The sequence below is a fragment of the Nothobranchius furzeri genome, chromosome 6 (genome assembly GCF_043380555.1).
Source record: "Nothobranchius furzeri strain GRZ-AD chromosome 6, NfurGRZ-RIMD1, whole genome shotgun sequence".
NCBI classification, from domain to species: domain Eukaryota; kingdom Metazoa; phylum Chordata; class Actinopteri; order Cyprinodontiformes; family Nothobranchiidae; genus Nothobranchius; species Nothobranchius furzeri.
In genome coordinates, this window is record NC_091746.1 from 74,904,245 (window position 1) to 74,929,304 (window position 25,060).

At 44.4% G+C, this 25,060-nt stretch overlaps 1 protein-coding gene and 1 long non-coding RNA gene across 2 annotated transcripts in view; one reads left to right on the top strand and one right to left on the bottom strand.

Moving 5' to 3' along the window:
• Positions 1 to 25,060, top strand: part of niban2a (niban apoptosis regulator 2a) — a 41,062-nt gene that overhangs the window by 6,665 nt on the left and 9,337 nt on the right. The window contains exons 2-6 of the mRNA XM_015943494.3: positions 4,243 to 4,373; positions 4,973 to 5,101; positions 5,176 to 5,281; positions 7,309 to 7,476; positions 17,984 to 18,099. Of these exons, the coding sequence (XP_015798980.3) occupies positions 4,243 to 4,373; positions 4,973 to 5,101; positions 5,176 to 5,281; positions 7,309 to 7,476; positions 17,984 to 18,099 (650 nt within the window). The remainder of the gene's footprint in view (positions 1 to 4,242; positions 4,374 to 4,972; positions 5,102 to 5,175; positions 5,282 to 7,308; positions 7,477 to 17,983; positions 18,100 to 25,060) is intronic.
• On the bottom strand, positions 1,190 to 2,577 carry LOC129164464 (uncharacterized). Its single transcript, XR_008564045.2, has 3 exons — positions 2,513 to 2,577; positions 1,893 to 2,016; positions 1,190 to 1,788 (listed from the first exon to the last, which is right to left on the bottom strand). It is a non-coding gene; the product is annotated as an uncharacterized lncRNA (long non-coding RNA).

Sequence of the window (25,060 nt, forward strand, 5' to 3'; positions counted from 1 at the left end):
TTTCTACCATGCTGCTCTGTTTACAACTGGCTCGCAGCGAGCGACGACATAACGCTCTTGCGCATGCGCAGCTGTCTTGGCAAGTTCTCGTTATGAAGGACGGGTACCGAAACGAGGCACCGTTTGAAATGACGTGAATCGGTGCTCGGTCGGTACTATGGAATTCGGTCGGTACCTTAAAAAGTACCGAATTCGGTACCCATCCCTAACCTTGACATGACTCAATAAATGCTATGCAACATTTTGTGAACATCAATTTATTTGCATTTATTTGTTATAAATGCCACTGTATAATTCTTGCTGTCAGTATTTGCAAGATATTGGTATTTGGGTCTGTACTGGTTAGACTTACATGAGTTAAACCAAGGTCTATAGCCCTTGGGTCATAGACTATGAGCTATAAGTATATTGGTCTTTTTATACTGGGAACCAGGAGTTATTTTAGTGATCATCTTGTTTCTTATTTATTTTTGTCCTGATTGTGCCCTGAGCAACTTTATGACTGAATAAAAACAAATAAAATCAACATAAATTGAAAAATCATCCTAAATAATTGAGATCTCTATTTCAGTCACAATAATCGTGATTATTGTTTTTGCCATAATCGAGCAGCCCTATGTGAAACAGAATGACTGATTTGTTATTCAAGATGAACAAGTGATAGACGGTTTCTCAGTAAAGCCTAGCCTGACATCCTAGTCTGGCCACGACCCATAGAGAAAGTTTAGTCATTGGGAGTCTACCGTTGTCTTTCAAACCGTCTCCACATCCAATCGAAACGGAACAACGTGACGTACTCACTGCTATGGATGTCATGCAGTGGGGCAGTCCGTCATACACTGTAGAAGAAGACACAAACACGTCCTTTTTCTAAATAACGGAAACAATACCTCGATCTGCTCTTGACTCGCTGAAAATTAAAAGTCTGAAAAGTCCAAAGTTGATGCTCATTTCAAACGAGCCGTCTCCATCTTAGTTGTTTCGCTCCATTGCAGCAAACCCCCCACCCCCACCCCCACCACCAAGTTGATAGAGCGCTGTGATTGGCCCACCAGACTGAAGGAGTCCATTGATTGGCATAACACAAAGCTGCTCAGGCCAATGGTAGACCTGCAGAGGCTCCTGGAGCGTGGCTAGACCGACATGTGGAGCAAAATCATTTAGCTTCAGCTCCTGTCTGTCAGTATTCTTAAACCTTCACTTTAGAGGTTAGGAACTGATGGAATTAAAAGCAAATCTGCAGCAACGTGAATGTTGGAAGGAATTTTTCGTTCACCGGGGAGAAAAGAAAGTGATATTTTAGATGAGACGTTTTTTCCAGAGCAGGTACAGCAGGGTTTTATTATCTGAATTCTTTATTTCCAACTTCCTGGTTTGGTAAGGAAGCACCAATTTTCTGCACATTCAGGGTTCAAACAGTCACCAAATACAAACGTACTACAAATGAAGTATTTCATGTTTACAAAACTGCAACCAATCAGTGAAAGTGTTTAAAGATGAGACGTATCAGAGGTCAGATTCTACAGACGTGGGTGGTTATCTCAGCAGAGTCTGCTTGTCGCTCCTCTAAGTTTTCCTTCTGTCTGATGATGAGGTGCCTGTCCTCCGTCTCCTCCACATTCCCTCTCTCCATCCTGTCCTGTCAGCTGTTTCCTTCCTGCTCTCCCACTGCATCTCCTCTCCCTCCTTCCTGTGCGGTTCCTTCCATAAACACAGCACGGGTCAGGTCGTTTCCTCTCCTGCAGGTTCTTGGAGTTTTCTAGCTTTCTGAAGCGTTGTGCAGAAGATCTGTGTGATGGAGAGGTGAAGAAAGTGTTCTGATTGGACATCAAGAACACATTTATTGCGTAAACTCAGGCTGACCCTATTTTTAAGTGATCTATGATCCAGACCTCTCTGTTGCCAAACTTGGGGTTCAGTAACATGAAGCCCACAGATACTTCAGCTTGTGACCTGCTGGGTCTGACTGCTCTCCCCATGGTAGCACTCAATGGGACGTGTCCCTCTGAGAGGAGCCTGTGGGTCAGATCCAGAGTGTTAAGCTGGTCTGGAAACACCTTTAGAGTCCCTCCAGGTGAGCTTCTTCCAGATGGACAGACGTCTACTCAGCAGCTCAAAACCTAGGTGATGTTTTTATGCTTCCTTAGAAAATAAAAAGTGCCAGAGTATATTTTTTATTGCTAATTTTCACTTAAAAATGTGTCAAGTGCAGGGCAAACTCCTAATATTGTGACATCAGTTGTAATAAACTCCTTTGTGTGCTTCTCTGGGCTTCGAGGGCATCGGATTGACTAATTAATATGTGCAATAATACATGTGCTGATGTTGCACATGCTGGATATCAGCTGTTCATTTGTTGTGCAGCTCTAAACACTAAAGCATGCATCACTGTTTGCATTAAGAAAACTGGCTCTCAAACTAAAACTGGATCGAATGTAATCAGATTATTTGATGAATCTGACATTTTGTTAGCGTGAAGTTCAGTTTGTGTTAATCAAATGAGATATTTTACATTTTATTATGCAGCAGCTTCTGGAAATGATCCGATGACTGGAGTTAGTCGTCAGCTGAACATCTAAAAGAGAATTTAAGAGAATTTATAAAGGAAACAAGGTGAGCTTTAAAGGTTCTTCATCTTGATTGATTGTGTAAACACCTGCAAGGATGAACCTGCTCCTCGTGTGTGTGCTCCAGATTTGTGTTTATCACATCAAATCAAACTTTATTTATGAAGCACTTTTCACGCATGGAAAGCAACACAAAGTGCTTCACAGATTAAACTGACCCATATAACCCACATTCCCTCCCTTTCTCACACTTAAAACAATTGTGACAGTTTCACCCCCAATCCACAAACCATTCCCAGACACACACACTCACACACACACACACACACACACACACACACACACACACACACACACACACACGTGCACACACACACGCACACACACATACACGCGCACGCACACACACACACACACACACACACACACACACACACACACACACACGCACGCACGCACACACACACACACACACACACACACACACACACACACACACACACACACACACACACACACACACACACACACACCACACACACAACACATACGCGCACACACACACACACACACACATTAAAAGACCACAGTAAACACTAGGCTGAGCTCAGATTGGACAGGTAATGAAAGACGCGCCATCAAGGGAGCCATCTGCCTCGACAGCAGCAGATCCACGGCAGCAGCCAAGACATCAATCCAGGGCGCCCTGGAAGGGAGGGTGGCAACCCCCCACCACTACCTGGGCACTACCCTTGGAGCGCCCCAGCGACCGACCACCGGTCCCGAGGCAGAGGGCTCCACCGAGGAAACACTGGAAGGATTAAAATACGTGACGTAAAATAACAAGAGCTAATATGGAAAATATGTCAAATGCATGATGTAAAATATCCAGTTAAATGTGATTATGCAAATATAGCAACATAAATGTGTAACACTACAGTAATTAAAATGAATAAATAAGTAAAACAAGCAATGCAATAAATAGTAATCAGTTAAAAGCTAAACTAAAAAGGCGGGTCTTGAGCCTGATCTTAAAAACATGAACGTTCTCTGCGACCCTGAGGTCCTCCAGCAGCCCGTTCCAGAGGCGAGAGCCGTAATAACTAAAAGTCGCCTCGGCGTGAGTGAGTGTGTCCTGACTTCAGGAATGACGAGGAGACGGCTGCCAGAGGAGCGCAGGGGCCGCGAGGGTTCGTATGGTAAAAGCAGTTGTGAGAGATAAGACGGGCCAAGACCATGAAGACACTTAAAAACCGTTAAAAGTATCTTAAAATCGATCCTGAAACATACAAGCCAGTGCAGTGATTCTGAGAGCGGAGTAATGTGCCCGCGCGTCCTGGTCTTCGTCAGGACACGAGCTGCTGAGTTGTGTAGAAGTTGTAGACCTGAAATCCTCTTCTTAGGAAGACCAGAGAGCAGGGCACTGCAGCAGTCTGCTACTGGTGATAAAAGCACGCATCAGCGTCTCCGCATTGGCCCGAGAGAGAACGGGGCGGACTCTGGCGATGTTCGTGAGATGATAAAAACCAGTTTTGGTGATGTTTTTAATGTGGGGGATAAAAGTCAGGCCCAGGTTAAGACGGACTAAAAGACATTGGTTGTAGTTTTGGTAAAAGTTTCTCTCGCTGGGCCTCAGGTTTTTAGTGATTTTATTTTTACGCATGTCCTCCTGCAGGTCGGACCAGACGTGTGATGAGAGACTTTGGCGATCTGTACGAGCAGCAGTACGCGGTCGCCCTCTTTAACGTTGTTCGCTTTGAGATCGAAGGAGGAGGAGGAGGGCAGTCCCAGCTGCTCCACAGGAAGGTAAAAACTCCTCTGAGCTCCAGCAGCATCAGCTGTGATGTTCGGGACAGAGCTGCTGGTTTTCTAATGACAAAGAAAATATGGAGATTTTGAGACAAAGCATAATAAGAATGCCCTTTAGCCCCTTTTAGCGGGGTAAACACCCAAATTAATGCAATGGGGACGAATGGAGAGACCCATCCAAGATGGCGGCTGGCGATATCAACCTTCAGAACATCAACCAGAGCAACTGGGGAACTTTTAGGAGGATTACAACATTTTTAAATCTACACAAATATTTAAACTCAAAATGGAAAGCATCAGGAACGTGTAGAAGCCGGTTTTTTCACCTGTTTTTACTTTAATGCTCTTTTTCTGGCCTCTTTAACATTTCCTGCCCTGACTGATTGGAGATTATTTGATCCAGAATGGGAACTCTGAGCACCAACTGGGTGGTGTAATTCCTTCTGTAAACACTTCTAGGTAAAATTCCCATCCTGTGATTGTTTGGAAAAGTCTCGTTACTCCTGAACTCGCCCGTCAGTCTGATTTGTGTCGGTGAAGAGAATCAAATTTCACATTTCTGAATCAGAGGGGTAAGTTTCTGATTCCTCTTCCAGGATCCGTTGGCAGGTCGGAACATCTTCTCTGGGAATCTGTTCCAGTACCTGGAGGAGAATCGGAAGTGGAGGAATCGTTTTGTTTCAGTGCCGAGCGGCTACACCATCAACCTCTATGAGAGCAAATCGGTGAGCGGATGGATTCATCTGGAGCAGCTGATCGCTGAGAGATTCTTTGTTTTCAAACTGTCGTCTGATTCCAGGCTCACGATCGAGGACTGCATTCGAAGGTCTCCATCGACTGTGCCGGGTACAAAGCGCTGACGTCCATGGAGGAGTACATGGAGCTGATAAACGACAGCCTTCCAGGTCAGGAACATCGACGCCCGAGAGCTCCACAAGCCGGCAGCCGCACAGCAGACAGGCGCCGCTGCGATCAGAGATGCGCCAAGCTGTCGCTGAGGGCACCGTTCAGATAGTGGGAACCCAGCTCCACCAGCATGTTATATTTCAACCCATTTTCTAAAGTGCAGCATTATGTTAAATGCACTGGGTTTTACCCTATTACATTTAAATTTCATGGTTAAACAGTACATGTTAAAATCTAAGCTCAGCTCGGCAGTGACCTAAAATACATTAATATAATTTTACTTACCGAAATAATGAAGTGGAGACTAGAGCCCTGCACTGGAGCCCTCGGCCCGGGCCGACAACCCGAGGGCGGGGCTTCGGGCCAACGACTGTGTAGTTACCTCGGACACGGGCCGGGCCGGGCGCCTTTATTTTTAATCGAATTCATAAAAAAAACTGAAACACTTAAACACAGCAGCACCTGCCTGCTTCTCACGCACCGTTAGCTCAGTTAAGGTGTGTGTGGTTTATAAACGCGCCGATATAAACGAATTCTCAAACTGCTGACTGAAACATGTGCCCCTGTTCTAATATGCTGTTTTATGTCCACTTTGATGTCAGAAACCATTCGTTTATTCTCATGAAAACGGCAGCATTCTCTTTTTCTGTGAATAAATTCGCTCTGCAGTTAAAAAATACATCATTCATTGCTGTTTTTTTCTAACTGGAGAGCGAATTTTCAGAGCAGCAGATTAAATTTACAAACGCATCCAATTAATATAGTGTTAGTAAATGTCATCTGCCGCTCGAAAAACACGCTCTGTTAGAAAAAAAAAGCTGCATTGATGCTGTTTTTCTTTCTTTTCTTTTTTTTACTGCAGAACGCTTCTCACAGATAATCAGGACGCGGAGCATTCTATCACGCTAAAACATTACGAAAGGTTAAATAAAAGTCGGGCTCGGGTCGGGCCAGAGAATCCTGAAAACCTTTTCGGACCGGGTCGGCCTGGGGCTCCACCCCCTCGGGCCGGGCCGGACACGGGCTCAGATTTTAGGCCCGTGCAGGGCTCTAGTGGAGACTCCTTGGACGCTCTATTAGTGCAATTAATGCCACAGCAAGTCATTTTGTCCAACAATTGCACAAATAATATCCAAAACAGAATACACAAACACAGAGACTCAAAATCCCGGAGCAGTTTCCAGGCCAGACCGAGGCTCTACTGAGGCCTTTCTACGGAGCTAGCTCTGTGGTCACGTGTGTCTGATGCTCATTAATTATACAGAATTTTAGGCTTTTAATACACTTAAACAGAAGAGTGAGAAAAACATTCACCCCCCTCAGAGTTGTCATGAGTGTAAACTAGATCATTTAAACCAAAAACATGTTCTGGTACCAGGCTGTAAACATGTTTATTTCTGCTGTCAAATTGGTATTTTTAACATGGGAGTCAATGAGGATTTGCTCGCTTCTGACACCAGCCCCTAGTGGATGAGGGCGGAACTGCAATTTTTGGTACTTCCGTGTTTGGCTTCAATTCCAGACCCGAATTATGGGGGCTTGGTCAGGAAGTAAACGGACAAAAATTCATCTCTAACTATATAAAAGATGACCTCACAATGAACTTTGACCTTGTAGGATTTTTTTTTCTTAAACTTTTTTTTTTCTGTTAGCAACGCAAACAGGGTCAGTGGTCGAGTCATGTGTCTGTTAGCCAATCAGATGAGAGATGTCCAATATCAGGAAATACGACTCCACATCCGTCTATGTTGAGCTTGGCTCTGATCTTGCTAACTTCTAATTCCCGAAACAGGCGTACCGGAGCCCCCCCCCCCCCCCCCCCCGGCCACATGGACCTCAAGGGATAAACCATCAGTCCTGCTCAATGGTCACCTTTCCTCGCGGGGTCACACCCATTAGGACAGTGGGAGGGTTAAAACTTATTTTCAAGCCTTTTTGCACCAAATGGATACTTTTTTTTTTATTGTGGGAGTTAAAAACAATTCGGGTTAAACGATTCTCCGACCTGTTCGGTGTCCCGTTGCAGGAGTCAAAGCCAAAGCTGGGGGCGTTCCATTCATCAAATGCCCGACCAACTTCCCCCTCATCCTGTGGCACCCGTACGCCCGCCACCACCACTTCTGCGTGATGACGGAGAAGGAGCAGAAGAAGTGGCACGCTGTGCTGCAGGACTGCGTCAGACACAGCAACAACGGTGACGACACACACACACACACGCACACACACACACTAGAATTTAATAATCCTTGTCCTGTGAGGGTGTGCGAATCTCTTTAATGCAGCAGGAATGAGGCGTGTCCTCTTTTGTTTACGGAGCCTCGGTCTGTTTAGCATTTTATAAAAGGCATGTTGAACTGAGACTTTGACTTCTTTTGATCATTTTGGCCAGGGGTGGACTGGGACCAAAATCTGGCCCTGGCATTTTTATGAACCGTCGGCCCTCGGCAGGGGAGGTTGCCGCTCGCGACTCGTCTATCCCGCCAAATTTTGGGGGAGGGACGGGGTGTTGTGTGTGCTGCTCGCGCACTTGTCTCTATAACCGCATGTGAGATGGGGGCTTGGTTTGGGACGACCCAAGCTGGCCAAGCGGCCCACCGGGACAGTGCCAGAATGCCAGATAGGCCAGTCCACCCCTGATTTTGGGTCTAAACCAGTCTGAGAAGTTTTGTGTTTACATTTGAGTTGAAACTCATTTTTAGGGTTTTGCTGCATAAATGTGAATGTCACGCTGAGGGTTGGAGGAGTAGGACCCACAGCGCAGGTACCCAGAATGACACGAGGCAGGAGAGGACGTAAAATTAAACATCCTTATTAAGATGGTGAGTCCAAAAGAAAACCTAGAGAGGCACGGAGCCAAAAAACCTGGAGACATGAAGATCTGGGCGGGGGGACAAAACAACGCCGACACGAACCGTGAACCAACAACGCTGAGAGACAGACAGGGTTACATACACATAGGGGAGCAATCAGGAAACAGGTAGCAGGTGTGTGGGGAGTGTGAGCTGAAGGGATCAGGAGAGGTGAATGAACTAAATGGGAAAGGAACATTGTTACAGGAACAGACTGACTGGAAAAGATAACTATACAGAGAATTGAAGATAAGAGAATTAATAAACCTGAACAAACACTAAGTCTTCTGCTTGGGGAACTAAAGAGACAGGGACCAAAGAGAGGGGATCGATGGGGAGACTAGACTAACTTGGGTGGCATAACTAAGAATAAAGTGACCCGGGGGAAACCTGCAAGGGACTGGGGACCACAAGGAGCACAGGACCTGAGGGGACACCTGGGATGCAGACAAGGAGACATGAGGAAAACCTAGAGGGGGATGGAGAACACAAGGAGACACATGAGGGAGACGTGACGGTGAACTCATAAAGTTTAAAAGGAAAGGAGCTTGCTGCTGACTTTGGTGTATATTTAGGGACGATCTGCCTTTAGGAAGACGTTTTTGAAGGCGCTTGTTGTGCGGGGCGGGAAACGTCTTGTGATCTGGTCCTGCTTGTGGTTTCATGACTCACGTTTCATTGTTTTGAGGAGGGTGTGCAAACACAAGGTGGTTTCACCTGCTGCCTGTTTGTGTGAATGAATCAAATACAGCCCACCTCCAGGATCAAAACCATGTTTCAATACGACAGAGTTTGAATTTTCAGTCAAGTGTGCAACGAGCTGGCCTGTCTTATTTCTACAAACGGAAAATAGATAAAAATCTGAAATTCCAGCAATTAACGGCTAACGTGAGGGTACTTGTTTTACCAGGTGGCCAGGTGGGAATTCACTTGGTGTCGACAGATTTGGACTAAGCCGATGATTCACTAAGAGTCAGCTTTCTACTCACTATATGACGTACGAGTTTATTTCAAGGGGACATTGCAACGATGGGAACTGTGGCGTCAACAAGTCATCTCCATGCTGTGATTTTGTGCAGCTCAGCAACGGAACCAGGTGAATTAAAATCACCTGGTTTAGTTGCTGAGCTAAAGAAAAACACGTCATGGAGATGACACAACCCCCCAGCTCTGGTTCTACGGTCAATGCAAAACATGTTCCTGACGTTTTCTACTAAAACCCTCTCACATAAAGAACACTCAGCAGGTTTGTTCTTGACAGTTTCAGTACCTTCCAGAATGAGCCGTTTAAGGGCTCTGTCACTTTAATGCAAATAAAGCTGCTCCTGGCCACGCCCACTTCCCCTGATTGGCTGCAATGAGGTGAGCAGCTCCGATATCCAGGATGGGCTCAGAGTAGAACCGCCGCTCCTCCGTGTCCAGGTGACGAGGGTTCTTAGCTAATTATCTTCGTTATGACATCACAATAAGGAACTTTTTCAAACAGCTTAAAACCAAACACTGACAGAAAACAGAAGGACAGATTTAACTGGTGTTTGGACAGTTTATGAAGCCAGTAGAGACCAACATGACCGTGCAAATCTTTTTAATATCCCCTTTAAACATGATAGCAAACAACATAAATTAATTTCTTTACAATATAAAATCTTTATCATTCATCTGGCAGTGGCAGGTACTTTACTCCACTTAGTATCCTTCATTTTTACAGACTTTTATTTGTAATATCAAATTTCTCAGTTTGAGTTGGAATTGTGATGGACGAGCATGCGGGTTTGAGCTTTAATCTGAGTCAGCTGAAGCAGAGAGGAGAGAGAGACACACAGGAGAAGGAACACAGGTGGAACATGAAGTGGCATCAGCTGCATCTCCGTCTAAATGCAAAGCAGCGTTTTCTCTCAACACCGACTCTTTTCATCAGACTGATAACAAAAGTTTAACCTTCACTCTGAATCATGGGAGGCTCATTTGAATGCGCCAAAACCATTTTATCCTCCAATAAAACAGTCTGCAGCTGCTTTGCATCTCTTTAACTTTTGCAAATTTCAGATCCGTCAGCAGCAGACATCAGCTCGGTGAAAGTATGACCGTTTTCACGCTGCTGAGTTAAACCAGCTGAACTTTATGATCGAGACAGCAGGGGTTATTGTTTGCAGGAATTTAACTTCAGATTCAGATTTTTTTGTCTTCCTCTCCTCCAACATGGAAGTTAGCAGTTGCTCGGGCAAATATTAGCACTAACTTTGACTAGCGTTAGCAGCATCTTGGGCTAGCATTGTTCTACGGTTAGCATTACCACCACCAACCACAATTCGCTGACAGTGAAATAGGTTGTGACATGCTTATTTAAAGCTGCAGTGGGCCATTTGGAAAACAAACTAAATTAAAATATATTTTTCATGCCTCTTAACAACGTTCTAACATAGTTCAGCTATAAATACATTGTGGAGATTTAAAAAAAAATGAAAAAATGTATTAAAGTGGCTCACATTTCCCTAAAACCCCCCACCAATGACACGTTTCTGACCGAACGCAACTATCGGACCATCCGGTTGTCGGTCTCGCCAAACCGCCGCACTTCCCTGGGTCCTTCACTCATAACAATAACAACAGAACACCACTGGTGTGAGAGGTTCTCCGCTCAGTAAGGTCAGAGAAGGAGAAACAGCCGGCTGCTACCACTTCTGCTTTAGGACAAACGACCAGAGTCCCAAAAAGAAAAACACCGTTTGAAGTCACGGACAACAAAAGATGTTTGGACCTAAAAAAAACAGCGACTGGTGTTTAGCGCTATCTCGTTTCCTTTAGTTATGCGAGTTTCCGGTTCTGGTGGATGCGGCTCCAGGGAAGATACTCGAGGGGAGGGGTGAGTGTTCCCTGACCATGTTTGCATTCAAAACCTAGCTTGTTTGCGGATTCGCTAAAACCGTTTTAAGGTGATGTGTCTCAGCTAATGACGTGTTAAACCAGCCTTCCTTAGTTTCTCAGTGGCCGTTGCAACATTACTCATTTACACAGGAAAGCAGATCGGAGACAGCACAAACGTTTTGATATGTTGCGTACCAAGATGCCTACATTCAAAAACAACAAGGTCAATGCAGTTTTGGATTTTAGGTGTAAGGGTTTAGTTTACATCTAATCAATGAACCATAAGACATGAGATTCCATAGTGAATATGAAATCAATCTTATGGATCTTTGGGTAATTTTAACCAGAAGATTGGTATTTTTATTGCAGGGATTATGTAACACTTTGTATTAACTGAGAGACAAGAGAAGAGAGAGTCACCTTTAAAACGTTTAAGAAGATTTATTTCTAAACAGTTTTAAACAAGACTAACTCTAAACTCTAAGTGATGAATGGATGGATCTTGGTGTGAATGAGACGTGAGATGAACGGTGTATGTGTGAGTGATGTTGTCATCAGAATTCTCGTATCCGGAGAAGCAAGTCTGAGTGATGAAGTGATGTTTTGCTCTTAAACTATGATCGGAGTTTCATAAACACATAAGACGCCATGTTGTCGCTCCACACATACCCTCCAGGATGAGACCTCCGTACAGATCCAGAATTCCAGGTCCTCGGACCCCCCTTCGGTACCGGAGCCGATGAAACAGCGTCGGCAGTACGACAGACTAGTCTTTGCATTGTCTCCAGGTAAAAAGCAACAGTTGGTTGACAGCGTCAGATGGACCCGGAGGGTCAGTGAATTCAGCTTTTATTCTGAAAGGAACCGTTGCTTGGTTGGTAAAATGCAACAGATTTTATCCAGCTTGTTGGTTCTTTGCTTAAAAAGGAAGTCCGGGTGGCCGGTCCGATACTTCTCTTAGCGTGCGGTGAACTGAACTAAGATGGCGTGGGGACTGGTTTTATTAATCTGGATGTTTTGATTTCTGGTCGAATCAAAGTTGGCAGATTTATAAACACCACAGAGACTATGCCACGCTTCAGAAAGGAAGGTTCGTGTGCATTACGTGTGATCAGGATGTCTAGTGCAGCTAGACTAAAGTCATATTACTCATTAAACTTACTAATCATAACATTGTCATTTCACAGATTGGTCAGCATTTTATTATTGACTAACACTTTGTTTGATTAGCTTTATTAAAAATAGTTCTTTGATTTATTAAAAGGAAAGAGTCCTTTGTCTTCATTCTTCTCTTGAGCTGGAAAGGAAGCAGTTTAGAAGCGAATGCCTGACCTTGAGACAGTCTCATGCAGATTAGTTCTGTGTCAGAGACATCTGAGGAGAGAGGGTAAATAACCTTCAGTGGAGTAGCTCCTTCATCACGTTACATAGGACACCTTAAGGAAGACCACATGATACTTTGGTTTCAGCTGGTTTAGACTAGTCATTAGCTTATCAGTCTTTAGGAGTATGATTGCTATTTCTCTGAACAGTGGTTGTTCAGGATTTTATTTTTTACTTTTACACAGAAACAGGAACTACCCCCCCCCCCCCCCCCCCCCCCCCCCCATAGAGAGGCAGGTGATGTCACCTTATGTTTCACATGACGTGGTTTATTTTAAATAAACAGAAGTTGTTAAATGTGTTGTTGGTGGACAGAAGCCTGCTAATTCAGTGTGTGGGTCTTCGGTACCGGGTTGGCGGGGAGCTCCGAGCCGACTGTGTGTTTTGGAGCTTTAATTTCTAGCTGTGATGTTTTGGTTCAGTTTTCCATCAGAACAGAGGACCTGCACATCAAATGCACCAGGAGCCAAGTTCATTCTCTCGTTCAGGCCCAGACGGCAATCTAGAGTTACACGCTGGTCCAGATGTGTGCAGCTGCTGGTGTGTTTAAGTGGCTGTTTATTGCTCCGCGGCTTTGGCTGATTCCATTGACCGGAACCATACGGGGGTGGGGGTGGAAACCAGAGATGGAGAATTGTGGCATCAACAAGTCATCTCCATGCTTTTCTTCTGCTCTGCAACTGAACGAGGTGATTTCAATCAGCACAGTGAATGAACCTGGTTCTGTTGCTGAGCAGAACAAAAACACGACATGGAGATGACTTGTTGATGCCACAATTCCCATCTCTGGTGGGAGCCCCACTCATGCATAGAGATTGTGTCATTAAAAGTGATTCAAACCCACTTTTGTAATAAAAGCCTGACACGAAGCGTCCAAAACGTTTTTTCCAGTTCAGGGAAGGTATCGTGCGCTACCACCAACCAGAGGCAGGGAGGGAAATGCCTTTGGTAAGTGCTGCCACATGTTCTATTAACACACACACACGCACGCACGCACACACACACACGCACGCACACACGCACGCACGCACACACGCACACACACACCAGCTAAAGGAGCTGTAATCTGATCCAGCCTGCTTCAGAAGAATGTCTCGCCAGGCAGACAAGAATGTGGGCAGATTTTCAGAGTGACTCTCAGGTTTTATATGAATGAATTAAAATGAACCAGTTTAGGTTTTGAAAGTCGACACAAACGTGTTTCCTAGCTTGAACAAGTAAAAAGCTCCAGTAACGTCATTATGGGAAAACTGTAAAGCATTTTTAGGAAAGCTGATGAGTCTTTTTTCATTTATCTTTGGAAGTACCTTCCTGCCGGTTGCTGACCCTCTTACAGGGCAGGTACACAGGGCAGGTACACAGGGCAGGTACACAGGGCAGGTACGTGGCACGCTGCAAGCTCAAAACTCATCACTGTTACTCCGTATATTACAGATCTAACAGATACCAAACAGCTGTCTGCAGCACAAATATCCAGCAGTGATGAATGAAAGTGAACCTCAAATTTCTTCACCTAACACCCCAAAAGTTTGACATGTTTGCTAATTTATTAAAAATCAAAAACACCTGAGAAATAAGAATATTCCTAACTAGAGGTCTTCAGACGACGGTGGCACAGGAGTTAAGTGCCCGCCCTGTAATCGGAAGGTTGCAGGTTCGAGCCCCGCTCAGTCTGTCGCTGTCGTTGTGTCCTTGGGCAAGACACTTAACCCACGTTGCCTGCTGGTGGTGGTCGGAGGGACTGGTGGCGCCAGTGCTCGGCAGCCTCGCCTCTGTCAGTGCGCCCCAGGGCAGCTGTGGCTACATCATAGCTCATCCCCACCAGTGTGTGAATGTGTGTGTGAATGGGTGAATGACTGATTGTGTTGTAAAGTGCCTTGGGGGGTTCCAGGAATCTAGAAGGTGCTATATCAAATACAGGCCATTTACCGTATTTTCCGGAGTATAAGTCGCACCAGCCATAAAATGTATGATGAAGAAGAAAAAACACATATAAGTCGCATTTTGGGGGGAAATTTTATTATTTTTCTTACAAAATCTGAGACCAAGCATTTCACATTGCAAGACAAGTACCGGTAACAATAACGGAATAAACAACGCGGGCGCAGCAGCGCGCCACGGTCTCCAGCAGAGGATGGCGGCTTTTCAAACCCTCTCAGCGGGGAAGAGGAGCTGAAACCTGGAACGGAGCCGGCCCGCAGCAGCGCGGTATACATAATTTGGTATATAAGTCGCAGGACCAGCCAGACTATGAAAAAAAGTGCGACTTATGGTCCGGATAATATGCTACCATTTACCATTTACCGATAGATCGGTCTGCCCCTATTCCAAACCTTTGCTTAAAACCTTGTTGATGCACCTGCGGCAGCAGTTACAGCCTCAAGTATTTTTATTCTGATGCCAAAAGCTTGGATCTCTCCAGAGATGTTCAGTCAGATTCGAGTCCGGGCTGTGGCTGAGACTCAGTGACATTGGTAGAGTAGTCCTGAACACACTTCTTAGGGTTTGGGTTGTTGTCCTGCTGAAAGACGAGCCGTCGCCTCAGTCTGAGGTCAAAAGTACTCGGGAGCAGGTTTTCTTCCAGGATGTCCGTGCTGCATTCATCATTCCCTCTATCCTGACTGGTCTTCCAATTCCTGCTGCTAAAACCATCCCATAGCATGATGCTGCCACCACCATGCTTCACTGCAGGGATGTTGTTGGTCTGATGATAAGTGGTGCCTGGTTTCCACCAACATGATGCCTCGCATCCACATCAAAAGGTTGGGCCAGGCGGGCTGCCAAGTGTCTTGTTTAAAGTGGCTTCCGTCTGACAGCGCTACCATCCAGGCCTGGTTGGTACTAAGATTTCTCCAGAGTTTAAAAGTCAAAAGAACAGAAAAGTCTCCTCGTATGAAAAGTTAAATGACATCCAGCCATTTTGCTTCTCTTCTGAGTCGTTACCAGTTCAGACCGAAAAGCCCGGAGTAACAGGCTTTGATTCTGGTGGTTTACTCGTGTCTGTTGGAAAGCCAGAGGGTCTTTTTTCTGCGTGTATGGGCCTACCTGCAGCTATGTGCTGCATATGTTCCACGTTATATGTTGGCTGAGCCGGTTTCTGAGTCTGACCTGAGCTTTTATTATCATACCAGAGAAGTGATTTTGTCTTTGACACAGAGAAAGTCTGATTGACTTGGCATGAGGACACGCCCGGTCACAGACGCTTTAAGTTGCAGGCTTTTTTTGTCTGACTTGTTGAAATGTTTGAAATCTGGACGATGAAATGTGGGCTGCTGCTGCTGCTGCCGCCTCCTCCAGATGTTTCTCTCTGGATCTGACCTCCAGCTTTCAAAATGGCCGCTGGTGACCCCTTACCACGGGGCTGTTAAATTTAGTGCAGTTAAAACAAAAAAGAGGCCAAAGCTCGGGCCTTTCAGCAGGGCTTCCTGTCTGCCCCCCCACCATCCCTGGTCCAGAGTTCTTGGTAACTTCCTGTCTTTGTGGGCTTAGTCACACACTTCCAGCTGCAGCCAGAAGAGCTTGACTCAAGCTTAGTGCTGCTTGTGCTTCACCGAGTTTAAAACAAACAGACCTCCTCTCTGGTTTGCTGCTGAGAGACTTTTATCCAACTTCACAAACGGAAACGTCTCCATCTTTTGCCTCGCTTTCTGTTTCAGATCAGCCCTAAAGCCGCATTAAAGGGGAAACGTTCAACAATAACAGACCTCTGGAGTTGTCTTTCTTGGTGCCACAGAGCAAAAATGACCAGACCGGGCACTTTTATTTTTAGAAAGACTTTTGAGTGGAAACCTTCTAATTATAAAGATGTTAGGAGCTCCTTTGCGTCCTCTCGTTATTTTTGTGGGACTTCCATTTCAGCGTCTTGCGTGTTTTTGTCCTTAAGAGGAGAAAAGTTGCAGCGGATGTCGGCCGCAGATTTATTTTCATAGCTCAAAGTCGACCGTGTGAGAACAAACGCACGTGTCACCGTACGCTGTCAGAGCCGTGGGGGTAACCATGGCAACCCTCTGTAAACTGTCCTCCGAGGTGGAAGTGATGACACGGTGGCGTGTGATCGCTGAGGCATGAAGGTGTAGATCTGATCCCACAACGTGTGACTCAGATGTTTCGGAAACTGTTGAATTCACTAAAATCTGAACTGAAGGAAAACACGGCACAAGTTTAGTTTTATTTTGGTAACTCAGAACTATCAGCGATCACCAGCTGGCTAGAAGATAACTTCCTTCAGCTAAACTCTGAAACGACAGAACGTCTGATCATCGCCCCTGAGAGCACGGTTCCCCTGATTAGTCTAAAACGTGGTCATTTATCTGCTGCCGTCAGTGTCTCCTGAAGGTCACTCACAAACGTTGGTCCTAAACGGTTTCTATCATTTAAGAAATATCTCCAAACTGAGAAGGTTGGTGTCCAAACATGAACCTGAAATGGTTCTCCATGCCTTTATCTCCTCCCGTCTAGATTACTGTAACACACTCTTCACATGTTCTAACAGAAAAGCCCTGGACCTCCTTCAGCTGCTCCAGAACTCTGCAGCGAGGCTCCTAACTGGAGCAAACAGAAGAGCTCACATCACTCCTGTTCTGGTGTCTCTGCACTGGTTACCCGTTAACTTTAGAGTCCTGACTAGAACCTTCAGGGCTCTTCATGGTCAAGCTCCTCCCTATATTACTGACCTGTTAAAGCCTTATGCTCCAACCCGAGTCCTCAGGTCCACCCACCAGAACCTTCTAGAAGTTCCAGAGACCAGATATAAAAGTGGAGGTGATGCTCCTTCCAGACTGTTGCACCCCGACTCTGGAACGATCTTCCTTTATCCGTACGCAGCGCTGACGGTCTGGACACCTTTAAAAAACAGCTGAAGACCCTTTTATTTAAAGCTGCTTTTACCTAAATCTTAATTTTCTTATTTTTAACTCAAAATTTTCGTCTTTCATCTGTTTATGAAATTTTATAATTTTATGACTTTATTTTTTCTGATGTTAACATATTTCTGTTTTGAGATCATTATGATTTTATTTTGTTTTGATCTATGTGAAGCACTTTGTGGTTCTATGTTTGTGATAAGTGCTGTATGAGTAAAACTTACTTATTTACTTTTCAAGAATGAGGAAGAAGACGGTCCCGTGTGCCACGCTGATGCTGAAATACTATTAGTACTATTATAAATGTGCTTTTATTCTATACATCTCATCTATATTTCATTTGGTTTTTCATACATTTTCTCAAATGTCGTTTAAATGTTTTATTATTGTTAATTGAAAAAACTGTTTTATTGATGTGATTTTTATGTCTTTTGGGTTTTGTTCAGTTTCACTTTCGTGTTTTTCAGAATCTCATCTTTTGATCTTTTTATTCAAACGTATGTTTTGTATGCGTTACGTTTTTTAAAGTTCATGTTTTATTTCCTTTTATTCTTTATGCTTCATTCCTTAGAACTTTCTGGTTTTCTGTACTTTTTTATTTTTCACTTTATTATATTTTTAATCATTTGTTTTTGTTGTTTTAGAAAATTTGAACTTTTTTAAATTTAAAAGTTTTCTCTGTTATTTTACCTTTTATTCTTAACAACGAATGATCCTTAACTGTTGTTCCTTGGCCTGGCAGGTCTGTCCGAGGAAGATCCGGTTCAAACCCCTGCCTTCACCGACTCCGTGAGGCTTTACAGACAAGCTCAAGGGCACTACGGCACCTGGGACCTGATGTGTGGAGCTCCTCCTCAGGTGAGAATTATCAGTCATTCATAAAAATCATCAGAAAGCTGCAGCTCTCCGTAAGCATCTCTGCCACACCAACTCAGAGTGAACCTGGTGTTCTCTGTGCCTAACGGGTCACGCCCTGATTAAAGGATCCACGCGACGCGGCTCAGGCGACGTCTTCAGGTGAAACAGCAGGGAAGGTTTTCAAGAACCAATCAGAAAAGGAGCAGAAAACAGAAGTTTTCTCTGTATGTGTAGCTCTTGTAAACACACACATGCGCGCATGCACGCACGCACGCACACACACACACACACACATGAATGAGTGTGCTCTGAATCTTCGGATCCCATCTTCCATAAACAACCAGGGTCAAACACAACTCTGGATCTCCGCTCCTTTCATTCTCTGCCAAAGCTTTTTTCTTCATGTTGTTTATCAGTTTGTTTTCCTGCAAACGTTGTTCCCAGCTGTTTATCTGTAGTTCCCTAACAAAAGCTCACCCACCCCCACAACACAAACAATCCACGGACGTCCCAGCGTTAATGACTCTGAGAAAATGTTCCAGTGCATTTCAGATAAAGACGGGATGAAGTGGCCTGTAGTTTATTTATTTACTGAAAGCCTCCAGATGGAGCATCAGGATTAGTACCTTCATCAGAAACCTGCCATTTCCAGTCCGACATGTATGCTGCCCCCTGGTGGGCATACATAATAAAATAGGAGATTATTTAGCAGTTGAGCCAATACCTTTTAAAATATATATTAATTATTTCAGGCTTTTAAAGGACATTATTTTAATTTGAAGGTCAACTTTATTTTTAATACATTTCCAGGAACGAATCCATGTTAGTCGTACTCTGGGGAAGAAAAGCTCCAGTGTCTCTCCTCTGATTGGCTTGTCATGTGCCCGTCCCATTTACCGGTTCCTTTAAAACCCAGTTCCGTTAGAACTTATGAGACGGTGCATCCATCAGGGTTCGATGGGGATGTCGGTGAGTATTATGGTATTAGATCCTGGTTTGGGCGTCCTAAGTTAGAATCATATCTTTTATTTTAAAGGTGAAATAATATGTAAGACCTTTCCTTCTGTAGTAGCTCACTTCTTTTTAAGCAATCCCGTTATCTTAAGGTTTCTTTATATTAATCTGTCACAAACCGTAAAGTAAGTCCTGATAATTCCAGAACCCATAATTAATGTGCTTACCTCTGTGCAATTAATGATCAGAGCCCCCACTCGTGAAGCTTTAGAGAAAACCTGAAAGAATCAGGATTATGTTTCTTTTTCAAAAAAGGTTTATTACAAAATCAAAATACAAAAATGGGTAGATGAAAAAACAACTGCTATCCCCCACGGAGGAATTAGTTCAAAATGATTAAATAAGAGTTAGTTTACACTAGCTCTCGTCTTCTCAGAATCTCTCCAAGAACTCACTTGTCTAGCTCTGCTTCTCTCCAAAAAACTGCCTGTCATCCCCCATCCAGCAGGACGGGGGATGACCCCTCCAAATCTGCTCTGTCTCTTCTTGTCCTCTGCCCCAGCTGCTGTCGAATCTCTCAATCCCTCTCTGCTGTTCAGAGCTGTTCTTATATACCCTTCCTGGACCAGCTTAAGGTCATGGGGTCATTTACTAGATACACACTTTGTAGCTCAACACAAAACATTTGGTGTCATTTTCCTTCTTAACATAGGTCATTGCATCATCTTTTGCAGCATTCTTCAGTTTCTCTCCAATGTTCCCGAGAGGGCTTCTGGATCTGATGGGCTTGTCTTCATTCTGTTCTCCTCCAATCCCATCTTTCCAAGCCAGGGGTGGGGCAAAGAGGTGGGGTCAGTCTCCTGACCCTTCGCCCAGTTCTGTCCTCTTGTCCCTGTGACCCTTGTGTGACCCTTGTTTCTGACCACAGTTTTTTTGACCTGCAGCCCAACTCCTGTCGACTGGCTGATTTTGCTCGCACAAGCCAGTCCAGTGTGGCTCACCTTCTGACCCCGTACTTGCCACTGTCTTTGGCATGTGGGACTCGCAACATCCCCCATGCGAGAAAAATCTAGCCAGGGGACTGCAACAGCCTTCTTTGGGGTGGGGCTGCCTCCTCCTCTGGATCATCTTCATCTCCAGTCTCAGACCCAGAGTCTGACTAGCTCAGAGTCCAGATACACACCATCATCATCATCATCATCACTCACTTCAGTCTCTGAAGAACCAGATGTTTGTTCATGAGGGTTCAGAACTGGGTTCCTGCTTCTCCACCAGTTTCTACTGCCATCTGGTCAGCTGAGCTGCTGGTTGGAACATCTCAGTCTCCACCTTCAAGCAGAGACTCTCTCCCTCCAGACTGAAGACATCTTTTACTGCAGAGCTTCAAATATTCTCACACACCTGAACAGCAACAAGCTAACTCTGCTTGTAGCTGCAGGTGGGAAGCTTACGCTAAAAACTGTAAAGTGTGGCAAGGTGGATTAATGAGGGCCCGGGCGGGATTCGATCCCGAGACTCCCGGGGTGGGAGTCATACGCTCTAACCACTCAGCCAAAGGGACATCCCCTTAGCCAAATGGCCAGTATGCATTATCAATCAAGACATTGTGACAGAACGCTCACACTGTCACACCTTCCCCCCTCTTTCCACAAGCGCGTCCTCGTACATCCGCGCAGGGTGCCACAAACTTCACATCCACGGACCTACTTGACAGTACTACATGGATCCTGCCAACAACACCAAATGTGGCAAGGTTAAAAATGCTTACGCATTAGTAGTGTAGCTGTCTGTCAGGTCAGAATCATACGGAGCTGTTAGTTCAGGACTCTCCCTTCTCAACAGAACTAGTAGGGGGGGGGGGGGGGGTGATGTCACCACATCCTGCTTGTCTGTTGTTGCTCAGCTGACTGAGTGCTTTTTCTCTGTTCAGCTGTGGCTTCTCATATCTGCAGGCTGCCGAGAGCGGAAGCTAGGTGCTTGTCTCAAGCAGATCCTCTAAAAACAAAGTTTAATTGGAGCAGAGTTCCAATGCTCCCAGTTATAAGTCCGTCCTTTACAGGCGGCACGGTTTCTCCCCTCACGGAGCCCTTAAGCACAGAGGTTCACACATTAAACATGTTCCCGGCTTCTAGCCTCCATTGCGCGTGACGATGCCCGACATGAGATTCTGTGAAGCTAGGAAACATGATTACTTTACAGTTCGTGACAAATACCTCCCCGTGTTACCAGAAACGAGGCCCAAGTCACACAGATTCTTACATATCAGTCCTTCACTAGATTTTGATCCAGCCATGACGTTTAATCGCATCTCACTTGTGCCTCAGCACCCGGACAGCGCCCCGCCGCAGCTCCATACTAGCTTTTCCAGCCTCATTCTGAAAGCTCCGGTTACAGGATATTGAAAGATCTATCTGCCATGGCTGGTTAAAAGTTTTTCTTATTCTTTATTTATTTTTATTTTTTGCCTAGCTTTTATCCTTGGCTTTTCTTGCGTCGGAATGCCGTATTTTCTTTATACCTTTTTAAGTTGATCGTCCGTTCTCCCAGATTTCTTTCTTTTTCGAGAAACTGGTGCGGTCTTCACTCCAAGGTTATAAGCTTAATAGGTCCTTAGCGCGCAAGCTTTTATCAGCCTAAAAGACAGTTCTACGTCGGATAGCCCGGTATCTAATATTTAGACCTTCACTCCGTAGCCCCACGTTTGGCGCGCCATGTCGCGTGCCCGTCCCATTTACCGGTTCCTTTAAAACCCAGTTCCGTTAGAACTTATGAGACGGTGCATCCATCAGGGTTCGATGGGGATGTCGGTGAGTATTATGGTATTAGATCCTGGTTTGGGCGTCCTAAGTTAGAATCATATCTTTTATTTTAAAGGTGAAATAATATGTAAGACCTTTCCTTCTGTAGTAGCTCACTTCTTTTTAAGCAATCCCGTTATCTTAAGGTTTCTTTATATTAATCTGTCACAAACCGTAAAGTAAGTCCTGATAATTCCAGAACCCATAATTAATGTGCTTACCTCTGTGCAATTAATGATCAGAGCCCCCACTCGTGAAGCTTTAGAGAAAACCTGAAAGAATCAGGATTATGTTTCTTTTTCAAAAAAGGTTTATTACAAAATCAAAATACAAAAATGGGTAGATGAAAAAACAACTGCTATCCCCCACGGAGGAATTAGTTCAAAATGATTAAATAAGAGTTAGTTTACACTAGCTCTCGTCTTCTCAGAATCTCTCCAAGAACTCACTTGTCTAGCTCTGCTTCTCTCCAAAAAACTGCCTGTCATCCCCCATCCAGCAGGACGGGGGATGACCCCTCCAAATCTGCTCTGTCTCTTCTTGTCCTCTGCCCCAGCTGCTGTCGAATCTCTCAATCCCTCTCTGCTGTTCAGAGCTGTTCTTATATACCCTTCCTGGACCAGCTTAAGGTCATGGGGTCATTTACTAGATACACACTTTGTAGCTCAACACAAAACATTTGGTGTCATTTTCCTTCTTAACATAGGTCATTGCATCATCTTTTGCAGCATTCTTCAGTTTCTCTCCAATGTTCCCGAGAGGGCTTCTGGATCTGATGGGCTTGTCTTCATTCTGTTCTCCTCCAATCCCATCTTTCCAAGCCAGGGGTGGGGCAAAGAGGTGGGGTCAGTCTCCTGACCCTTCGCCCAGTTCTGTCCTCTTGTCCCTGTGACCCTTGTGTGACCCTTGTTTCTGACCACAGTTTTTTTGACCTGCAGCCCAACTCCTGTCGACTGGCTGATTTTGCTCGCACAAGCCAGTCCAGTGTGGCTCACCTTCTGACCCCGTACTTGCCACTGTCTTTGGCATGTGGGACTCGCAACAGGCTAACTGCAACGTTGATGTTTTATCTCCACAAATAACTCAAGTCTTGAGGAGTTCTGCAGTGTGGTAGAGTTTCTTATGCTAGTTGTTAGCTGCTACTATCGAGATGTTCTCTGTTGTTTCCTGGACGCTAAACCAACAACAGCCTTCTCCGTCGAATGTTAATCTACCATGTGACGTAGATCTGTCAGGATTTTCTAATCCCAGAGTTTCACCGTCTGTTTTCTATCAGAAGCTACTGCAGGAGATAGATGTAGGAGACTATCTTCATGTTCAGTCTGCATGGAACATTCAAGGGACTGATCAATTAAAAAAATAAGTAAAAAATGGTTTCTCAGTGAACCTGCTCTTTAATAAAGCTAAACCGCAAAACTAATAAATAATGAAAAATAAGTTCTTTAGAAAATAAGTATTTATTTCTTTATTTACCTTTTATGGAAAACCCACCTTTTGCCATGTTGGTCTCCACTGCCTACAAAAACTAGAGTGTCAGCGTGTGTTTTAGGATTAATGTGCCTAAAACAAGCCGTTTCAAAAGTCCTCGTTAGTGATGTCACAAACGGAGAACACAGTGTATAAAACGACCTTTCACCAGTAGGACAGTTGTAGCTGCAGCAGCAGCGGCTCTACATTGACCCCCTTGTGGATATCCAAATTTCTAAACTTATTGCAGCCAGTCGGCATCTGTGGGCGTGGCCAGTTTCAGCTTACTTTCTAACACAGGTCATTCTAAAGTACTGAAAAATGGTCGAGAATGAAACCACTAAATTAGCTTCGTGTGAGAGGAATCTAGTGCAAAGAACGTTATAAACAGGTTTTACAGAACTATTATAGAAAAATGCCATCACATGTCTCCTTTAAGGTTTTTTGTCTTTTAACAAAAATCAAGTTTAGGCCTCAAATCGAGTATTCAACAATAGTTGTGTCTTGTTTTCTAAAGCAAAGTTCCAGTGAAATGTCCTTTGGGATTTAGTTTCTCTCCAGATATTTCCCGTTAAGGAAACTCTTCAAATTCCTCCTTAAAAGTTTCCTACTGGGATCAAAACGGCACAAAGTGTCTGGTTTAAAAACGTGCTCGGCGTTTCTTGACGAAGCTTTAATTGGGCGACTAATTTTTATTGGCGCCGTTGTTGTTGCCGCTGCTCTTTACAAAGAATCTAAATCAAGATCTGAGAGCATGAATGTATGAGTGGCAACATCCCATAATAATCCTGTGTTTTGAATATGAGCGTAAACAGATAACTGTGAGAATTCCTTCAGGGCAAAAGGTGAGGTAAAGGCAAACATGCAGGAACATATCTTTGAACTTGCAGACACCCGAGGCGTTAATTCAGGTCTCCGTCTGCTGCAGCTGTGGAGCTTCTCAGTGTTCAGTTTAATCCTGAACTTATTCTGGTTGTGTAGGAAACACCCAGATTAATAATCTGTCCTTCTATTGTCCTACTAGTCTTAAATGTAGACACAGTTTAACTGATAGAAAGCATTTTTTCCCTTAACTAGCAGAAAACCTGGTGTCCTCTTGGGGTTCAGTCTACCTAAAATAGGCAGATGTTTGAATAAAAAGTTAAGCATCGTTTATTACTTTATTATTAATAATTCACTATAGATTATTACCATTTTGTACCAAATTAATTAGCAAAACATTAAAAATGTTCATTTACGGTTTAGTGGAGAATAAAACTTCCTGGATGTGTTTTATGCACCTTACTGGATCAATGACGAGATAAGATAAGACTTATTGATCCCACAGCGGGGAGATGTTTGCGTTACCAACGCTCCGACAGATAGCAAAGGAGTACAAAAGTGACCAAGAATGCAAAAATAAAAGCACACGAGATCATGGTCATTTAAATACATTTCATTAGGCAATTACTTATGCAGATCTGCAAACGTTTACGTTTTAAATTCGGTCCGGTTCTAAATGTCCGTCGGCTGACACGAGAATTCAAACTCTGAATTTTTCTAATATTGAGCTAAAATTTGGTCCAAGAGTTTTTTAAACCAACAGATCAGAAAAGGCCATTATAAGATTGTCACTATGAGGCCATAGTGGCAGTAGCTCAACAGGTTGAGCGGGTTGTCCAGTAATCAGGAGGTTGCAGGTTCGATCCCGGCTCTGGACAGAGAATTCTGCTGTTGTGTCCTTGGGCAAGACACTTAACCCA